This window comes from Chinchilla lanigera, unplaced genomic scaffold, assembly GCF_000276665.1.
Source record: "Chinchilla lanigera isolate Chin_1 unplaced genomic scaffold, ChiLan1.0 scaffold00005, whole genome shotgun sequence".
NCBI lineage: Eukaryota > Metazoa > Chordata > Mammalia > Rodentia > Chinchillidae > Chinchilla > Chinchilla lanigera.
Window position 1 is genome coordinate 38,122,645 of NW_004955406.1, and position 8,971 is coordinate 38,131,615.

The 8,971-nt window shown below is 57.2% G+C and overlaps 1 protein-coding gene across 2 annotated transcripts; it reads left to right on the top strand.

Moving 5' to 3' along the window:
* Positions 1 to 3,988: 3,988 nt before the first annotated feature.
* Positions 3,989 to 8,648, top strand: Elf3 (E74-like factor 3 (ets domain transcription factor, epithelial-specific)). Of its 2 annotated transcripts, none has more exons than XM_005375202.2 (9): positions 3,989 to 4,098; positions 4,568 to 4,738; positions 4,986 to 5,207; positions 5,373 to 5,471; positions 5,659 to 5,787; positions 5,888 to 5,974; positions 6,064 to 6,180; positions 6,917 to 7,112; positions 7,881 to 8,648. In XM_005375202.2, the coding sequence occupies exons 2-9, from the start codon at positions 4,576 to 4,578 to the stop codon at positions 7,993 to 7,995; spliced, it is 1,128 nt and encodes a 375-aa protein (XP_005375259.1). In that variant the 5' UTR covers positions 3,989 to 4,098; positions 4,568 to 4,575; the 3' UTR covers positions 7,996 to 8,648. The 2 variants fall into 2 exon arrangements, with proteins under 2 accessions (XP_005375259.1, XP_013377750.1); XM_013522296.1 differs by having other exon boundaries at positions 4,572 to 4,738.
* Positions 8,649 to 8,971: the final 323 nt, after the last annotated feature.

The window sequence follows — 8,971 nt, forward strand, 5'->3', positions numbered from 1 at the left end:
GTCCCCACACAAGCCTATGAAAAAATATCTGGCCATGTCATGGCTGTTGCAGGGGAAAAGCTATGGATGAGGGGCTTTCTGGTTCTTCCATTACTTGCACATGCACACAGGGTGTTTTAGTGGCTCTTCCCCACCTCTCCTTATTCTTGTTTGATGGTGGGGATCAATCCCAGGGCTTTCACAGTGAGCTATAGCCTAGCCTTCTCTATTTGAGACAGGGTTTTGCTAAGTCACTCAGTTGCCCAGGCTGAGTTAGAACTTGCAATCTGGGCCAGGGAGGTAGCTCAGCAGCACAGTGCTTGCCTGGCAAACACAAGGTCCTGAGTTCAATTCCTGGTACCAGGGAAAAGAAATAGAACTTGTGATCCTCCTGCCTCATCCACTGAGAGAACTAGGATTACAAATGTGCACCACCATGCCCAGCTCAGGATAACTCATGATGTGATTGGTAGAGTCTGTCTAAAGCTTGGCTCTTAAGTTCTGATTTCCAGGCTTCAACATGAGGATCTAAGTGGTTAGCACCTTAGGCTTAAGAGTGAGCTGGGGGGGCGGGGGGGGGGGTTCGCAGAAATATTGAAGTCTATTTAAATTGACTTTCTTAAGTACAGGGACCCCAGACCACTCCACTGTAGCTCTGCCCGTGGGCTTCCCGGCAGGTGCCCATGCAGGTCATGGGGTGGGGAAGGAGAAGTTGTAAGTCCCTTCGCTGTTAGTCCCAGACAAAGCTGTGGAGTGGAAAGACGGGGTTTTCTCACTCGGAGGCTCTGAGATGGGCCTGGGGTGCGGACAGAAGAGCTTCTCAGAGCACAGGCATTTTGGCAAGCTGCTTCCCCAGCTCTTAAGGGCTGCTGTGCTGCCTCACGCTGTCACAGCAAGGACTGTTCAAGGACATTAAGGCTATCCCCTCCCTCACACCTCGGAGTCTGGTGCTTTAGCCACTTCCCCGGTTCTGTAGAGACCCCTGCAGCATCTGTGTGGCCCGCTTCGCCTGGCGCACGTGCTCCTCCTGGGTGGTCTGTCCTCTAGTGCCGGGGCCCACACCCGAGGAGGAGGCTGCGCCACACTGGCAGGGAACCCGGGCTCCGGAGGCCCCTCCGCAGCCCTCTCACCCACTTTGCCCTCCGTGGCTTTGCCGACCTCTAGGATTGCCTCGGCCGCACTGCCGCAGGAAGCCCCGTGAAGGCAGCAGAGCTGAGGCCCCGCTCCGCACGGCACACAGCACGCTTGGCTCGGTGCGGCTCAACCCAGCCGGCCAGGTGCTCCGCGGGGCAGGGAGCACGTGAGCAGCCCTGGGCGGAGCCGGTTCTCCCGCATTCCAGGGCGAGTGACTGGGCAGAGGGTGTGCCCGCCTCGGGCTTGGGGAGGGCCCCTGAAGAGCTGGGGAAAATCCGACCCAGGGCCCTGGCCCTCCAGCCACCTCGGCCTGGCAGAGGGGGCTCTGAGTGTGGTCAGCCCCTCTCCCTGGCACCCAGGGGCTCAGCCAAGGAAGAGGAGGACCTTCCTAGTGTTGGGGCATTCCAGTTAGAGAAGGGACCTGAGGGTGGAATCACCTTTTGTTTGAGTGACCTGTGAACCTACCAGGGGACTGAGATGTTAACGAAGGGCTGAGGCGGTGGGAGGGGAGAGACACAAATCTTCCCTCTCAGAATCATAAAAAACTAGCTTGGGGCTGGGGGTGTAGCTCAGTGGTAGAGCACTTGGCCAGTGTGAGCCACGCCCTAACCTGGATCCCCAGCACTGCAAACAAACAAAACACAATACTGAGCTGAACACCAAGCAAAAATAAGCTAGAAGAGACTTTCGTAATTATTAAATCCAAACTGCTTCTGTTTTTCAGAACTGGGATTTGAACCCAGGATCTCATATATGCAAGACAAACTATACCACTGAACTGTAGCCCCCAGCTTTTTAGTTTATTTTGACTGTTTTGTTTTTTTTTTGGACCAGGAGTCAAAGTCAGGACCTTCCACTTGTCAGGCAGGCACTTTGCACTGAGCTGAATCTCTGGGATTTTTTTGTTGTTATTGTTTTTCTTCCTTTTTTTTTTTTTTTTTATTTTGAGACAGGATCTTACTGTATAGTTCTTTTTTTTGGTACTGGGAATCAAACTTGGGACCTTGTGCTTACCAAGCAGGTGCTGTGCTGCTGAGCTATCTCCCTGGCCCCTTACTGTGTAGTTCAAGCTGGCCTTGAACTCACCGTGTAGCTCAGGCTGGCCTCAAAGTGACAGCCATCCTCCTGCTTCAGCCTCTTGGGTCCTGGGATTGCAGGCATGTGCTACCATGCCTGGCACCTGGTTTTATTTTATTTTGACACAGAGCCTTGCTAAATTGCCCAGGCTGGCCTCAAAGTGGCCATTCATGCCCAGCTACAACCTCTTTTTTTGTTTTTCAAGAAAGGGTCTTGCTATCTAGTTCAGGCTGGCCTCCTTGAACTCACTATGTAGTCCAAGTTGGCCTCGAACTCATGGAGATCCTCCTGTCTCAGGCTCCTAAGTGCTGGGATTACAGGTGTGCTCCACCAGGCCTGGCACAACCTCATTCTTACAGGAGAAAGTGACATGCAGAATCTACACACCTTGCCCAACACTACATTTGAATCTTTACCCCGTTACTCCTGCAAGGGAGGTGGGGGGTCTATAGGACAGACTTGGGGCTCAGCGCATAAAGAAAGCAGATACAGTAGGCAGGACTTACGCTGCCCAGAGAGGAGGCCAGGGCTCAGCCAGAGGCACAAGGTCTGAGGAAAAGGGCACTTCCCATTCTTATCTAACTCAGGGTAGCCAGGACCGGACACCAAGTCCCTCCAAGCTGTAGTTTCCTCACCTATAACATGAGGATTTCTGTACATTGCTCACCAGGTTTTCTGTATGTGAGGATTTTTATGTTAAAAGTGCTTGGTTGCTGGGCTTAGCAGCACACACCTATAATCCCAGGACTTGGAGGCTGAAGCAGGAGGTTCACCTGGAATTTGAGGCCAGCCTGGGTTACATAGAGTTCAAAGCCAGTCTGCACTATATAGTGAAACCCTGTCTCAAAACAAAACCAGAACAAAACAAAACAAAATACTTGGTCTATAGTAAACTACTGTAAAATGTACAGTACTGAAAACTACCTTCTTTCAATGCCATGACCCACTAGCTTCTGACCACTGGAGGGCAGCAGCTTGTACTGGCGAACTGGGGGATCCATTTGGCCAGGTACTGAGCTGCAGGGGAGAAATGTGTTCAAGTGGATTCCAGTGCTTCCAGCAGCCCCTAGACAAGAAGGGCTCCATCAGGCACCCAGGGAAGAATTTTCAAGGGAGGCTGGATCTCCCCAGAAGTGGCTGCAGCAACCTGACACTTGGGTGGGGTCCAGGCAGACGGTGCTACCTGGCAACAATGGGATGCCAGCAAGGGGGCCCTCTGGCCAGGGACCAGGGAGCCCAGGGTTAGGCTAGCTGCCTGGCCACACCCACTGGCCCGGAGAGTCTCTCGGCCCATACCCCATCTCCAGGTGCTGGAGACAGATCATCAGCTCAGTCACCTGCCTCCCATGAGGCTCTTTGTCCCCAGATCTCCAGACAGAGCAGCGGCCTTTCCGACAACCCTGGCCAGCCAGGGCTCCACGTTTCCCCAACTCGCTTTTCTTCCTCCCCAGCGCATCCTGGCCTGGCCCCTACCTGAGTCAGAGGGCAGCCAAAAGCACAGGTGCCCACCCAGTGATGTTCCCGCCCCCTGCCCAGCCCGGTGCCCTGGGCCCAACCTCAGAGGGTGCAGGATGACAGACTCTGACAATCATTAAACCAGCCTGGCCTGATTTCCCAGCACTGCCTGCTAGGACCTGGGCCAAGTGGCACCTAATATGCAAATCACCTGGGGCCAGGAGCCCAGTCTGAAGGCCAGGAAATCCCCCCTGTCCAATGAGCCACCAGCTCAGGTTACCGCCGCCACGAAGGCCTGGCGAGGGGAGGAGCTCCTCACGGCCTATTTAGGGCGGGTGGGGGCGCGCGGCGGCTAGACTCTGCGCTGCTCCCTGGCGGAGCTTACGGCTGGCTAGGTTTCTCTCTCACCTGTGACCTCCGAAGCCACCCTGTCTGCGTGCCACATCTACACAGGTAGGACTCCTACCTGTCGCGTTCCCCTGTCCTGGCCTTGGGAAACGGGTCTAGTGGAAGTGCAGTTCTGAAGGTACTCGTTCTGGTCTGGAGTCTCACAGCGGGACTGAGGGGCAGGAGCAGAGAGGTTGTCTCTAGCCGGGGAACTCGGTGGCCATGACCGGCCCGCTGTGGCTAAGGGTCCAGCTAATGTGAGGAGGAGGAACAGGGTACAGTGGCCCCACTTTGCTCTGAGGTCTAGTCCTCTCCTTTTTGAGTCAGGGGCTAGCCTAATAGTTCAGGCTTGCAACCGTCCTGCTTCAGCCTCCCAAGGACTGGGATTACAAGCATATACCACCAGCCCTGGTTTAGACGCCCCTCTTGCGGAGAGGGCCCCCATATCTTCCTGTCCTTTGGGACAGAACAGAGTAGCCAGGACTATATGGGAAGGACCCCCGACACCCTCACCAACCTTGTCCCCTCTCCCTAGGTAGCCTCATGGCTGCAACCTGTGAGATTAGCAACATTTTTAGCAACTACTTCAGTGCTATGTACAACTCAGAGGACCCCAGCCTGGCCTCTGTTCCCCCTGCTGCCACCTTCGGGGCTGATGACTTGGTGCTGTCCCTGGGCAACTCCCAGACGTCGCTGGAGGGTACTGGTGGGTGAAGTGAAATGGGAACCTTTGGGAACGAGGGAGACACTTGCCTAAGAGCCTGTTGGATGGGGGGGATTGTAGCCGGCTGAGCAAGGGACTGGGACCAGGGCGTTGAGTCATCTGCCCCTTGTCCTGCAAGTGCTGTCTGAGGGGAGAGTTGAGGACTCAGAGATCTCAGAGGAACACTGGAATTGTGGCTATGAGTCCCCGTGTGGCCATGGCTCACCTTGTCGCTGTGCCCGGCCCACAGAGAAGGCCAGCTGGTTGGGGGAGCAGCCACAGCTCTGGTCGAAAGCCCAGGTTCTGGACTGGATCAGCTACCAAGTGGAGAAGAACAAGTATGATGCCAGCTCCATTGACTTCTCGCGGTGTGACATGGACGGGGCCACCCTGTGCAGCTGTGCCCTCGAGGAGCTGCGGCTGGTCTTCGGGCCTCTGGGGGACCAGCTCCATGCCCAGCTGCGGGATCTCAGTGAGTCCGGCTTGGGGCAGTGGTGGCCAAGCCCAGTGGTAGCCGAGGGGCCTGGGGGCCAGAGGGGAGGACTGGCCCTGGGCTGGACCCCAAGCCTGGGCTGGAGGGCACCGCCGGAGGGAGCCCCTGAGGGAGAGGTGAGGGTGACTCCTCCCTCCTTATCAGCTTGCAGCTCTTCCGATGAACTCAGCTGGATCATTGAGCTGCTGGAGAAGGACAGTGGTGTGGCCTTCCAGGAGGCTCTCGGAGACCCAGGCTCCTTTGGTGAGAACATGTTCTCTTCCTCAGTCCCCTCGCTGTCCTGTCCCGTCCCAGAGCAGTCCTGCCGCTGCCCTCCCAGACTGCTCCCTCCCCACCCGGAGAAGTGCCAGCAGAGCTCCCGCGCACACCCAGTAGCTTCTCTGTCCCTGCCCACCCCCTGAGTCCTCGCTGAGCCTCGTCCTCTTTCCAGATCAGGGAAGCCCCTTCACCCAGGAGCTGCCGGAGATGATGGAGGACGGCTGCCAGGCCAGCCCCTACTACACCGCCAGCTATGGTGTCGGAGCGCCCTCCCCCGGCTGCTCCGAGGTCTCCACCGCAGGTGAGGGCCTGGCAGGGCACCTCTCCCCTCCTGCAGCTCTGCTGACCACCTGGGTCCTGGCCCAGGCCACGGTGCTCACTCTACCCCACCCCAACCCCAGGGACCGGTACTCAGAGCTCCCACTCCTCAGACTCCGGTGGAAGCGATGTGGACCTGGACCCCACTGACAGCAAGCTCTTCCCTCAAGGTGAGGCCATGGCTTCTGGGCTCACCCATTTCAGCGTCTCTTCCCTGCCCCCTGAGGCACTCCCTCACCCCCATCTCTCCCCTCTGCAGATGCGTTTCCCGACTATAAGAAGGGAGAGCCCAAGCATGGGAAACGGAAACGGGGCCGGCCCCGGAAACTGAGCAAGGAGTACTGGGAGTGCCTGGAGGGCAAGAAGAGCAAGCACGGTGAGCCCAGGGGCCCCAGGAGCCCCTGCCCTAATCCCAAGCGGGCTCCTGGCCCCGCAGCAGCCGCCCTCCCATCCTGGTCTGGTAGCACCGCACACAAAGGGGAGGGCTTAGGCACTGGTGACCTCATTGCAGAGGTCCTAGAGAGGAAGGGAAGCTGAAGCTCATGGAGGAGGCCCATGCCCAAGCACCCAGGAGCTTTCCCACTCCATTTCTATCTGCATTGGGCCACTGTGTCTCTTAGGAGTGAGCAAGGAAGCTGCGCAGGTGGCCCCAAGGGTCGGCGGGGGCTGGGACTCCACCTTCAGCCTGCTGAGGGCTGCGCGGGGCGTGGGGCGTCCAGTGTTCCAGCTGCTGTGCACCCCTGGGAGGGCGCCTGCAGCGCTTTCTGGCCTCTCTGTCTCTCGTATCCACACACGTGCACACAGGGCCCGTGCTCTTCTTGACCTCGGGGTTATTTTTTCAGGAAGCTGACCCGGACCGCAGGCTGGGGCTGGTCATCCGACCCTGTGCTTGGCACACTCTCGCCAGCAGTTCGTGTGTTAGCTCTCACCGTCCACATCACAAAGCCAGGCCGCTGAGCCACGTGACACAGCCAGTCTAAGGGGAGCCCAGGAGGGAGGCAGCCACTTGGACACACTGGGGACTTGGACAATGCTCAGTGTGCAGGATGGGCGCGGCTAGCTGGGTGAGGGACCCCCTGGGAACCAGCTAAACAGGGCAATGGTCTTTGCAGCACCCAGGGGCACCCACCTGTGGGAGTTTATCCGGGACATCCTCATCCACCCAGAGCTCAACGAGGGCCTCATGAAGTGGGAGAATCGGCACGAGGGTGTCTTCAAGTTCCTGCGCTCTGAGGCCGTGGCCCAACTTTGGGGCCAGAAGAAGAAGAACAGCAACATGACCTATGAGAAGCTGAGCCGGGCCATGAGGTGGGTGAGCTGACGGCCATCTGCCAACCCGGCCAGGACAGTTGTTTGTGCTGCCCTGCCCTCTCCAGCCACCACTGAGCTACACGTGACCAGTGCGTGTCCCACAGGGTGAGGACGAGGGCAGCCTGGGCCTGTTCAGTGGCTCCAGTGATGGCATGGAGAAAGTACTGGGCCGGTGGGCATGTGGTGAGGATGGCACACTCAGCCAGCAGCAGCACTCTGTGTATTGTCTTCGAGGCTCATCCCAAGAAAGGATCTTAGGGCCACAAGGGCAGAGCAGGTCATCTATAGGGGCCCTTTCAGTCCTGCATTCTTGTGCTTTGATGAAAAGCCTCAGGGCACAGCCACATGATACAGTGGAACAAGTACAAGCTGGGTGTGGTGCTGTGCACACCTATTATTCCAATACTCTGGGAGGCTGAGGCAGGAAGATGGAAAGTTTGAACCTAGCCTGAGTAAGTTAGCACCTTAGCAAGACGATGTAAAAACAAAAAAAAAAAGAAAAAAGCTGGGGTTGTAGCTCAGTGTGAAGGGCCTGGGTTCAATCCCCAGTATGGGGAAAAAAGAAAGAAATAAGCTCAGGAGAAGTAGGAACCCTGAACACGATGCTAAGCCAGCATAGTGGTAACAGGTGAGAAGAGAGTGAGGGGAGTGTGGGCCAGGCTCAAAACCAGAGGGGCAGCTCCGTGAGGACTCCCGGGCCCCACAGGAGGCGGCGGCAATGCAAATCTCTCTCCTGGCACCCCTGACCACCTTGTCCCCTCCCAGGTACTACTACAAACGAGAGATCCTGGAGCGGGTGGACGGCCGGCGGCTTGTCTACAAGTTCGGCAAAAACTCCAGTGGCTGGAAGGAAGAAGAGGTTGTGGAGAGTCGAAAGTAAAGGTCTGAACTAAACCAGGACCAAAGCCACAGACTGGACTGCAGGCCGCGGTTCCTGGAGGACCGGCAGGCCGGATGCCCCCTCCCCGCCTCGTGGACCCGCTTCCTCTGCTGGTGCAGAAGCTGGAAGGCTGGGGGGCAGCGGGGCCTTGGACTTGGAGCCGCTGCCTCTCTTCCCTGGCCTCTTGGAATACAAGCTCTAGGGTCTGAAGGACATGCGCCAGTGCAGCTCTTTACAATCCCAACGCTGGCTGTGGATTGTGCCTTCCTCATGCCTGGACTCGGCCAAGGAAGCCAGGGGAGGCCAAAGGGGAGCCTCTGGGACAGGGCAGGGGCTACGGCCTCCAGCACCGCCTCTTGGATCGGCTTCCACACCACCCTGCTCAGTGCTTGGGCTCCACAGGCGGGGATCAGAGCATCCCTAATTTATGTGCTATAAATACGTCAGATGTACATAGAGATCTATTTTTTCTAAAGCATTCCCTTCCCTACTCCTCCCCTCCAAATGCTGGTGGCCAGACTATTCTATACCCCTGACAGGGCCAGCAAAAGGAGGGTGAACCCTGCCAGAACCCTCAGATTGGGGTCCTGGTTCCTTTCTCCTGTAAATGGAGGCAGAGTCCTCCAATAAAGTGCCCTCTGGGCTTTTTCTAACCTCCGTCTCCAATGTCTGGATTTTCCATGGCAGGAGGGTGGGCTGGGGATGGATTTCCTGGCACCTTGGCTGGGGGCTGGGAGTGGGGCAAAGAACAAGCAAAGCAGCGCTGAGGATGGGAGCTGTAAGACTTCACATGCACGCACGGGAAGCTGAGAACAGGCTGTCGTGCCCTGGCACATGGGCACCGTGACCTTGGCAGAGTCTGTCCTCTGGGGCTGCTTCCTCTTGTAAGACAGAGGTTTGGACCTGACGTGCTCTGAGAAGTCTAGAATTGCATGTCCAGCCTTGTGGAATAAATAGATGCTTTTGCGTTCCAGCC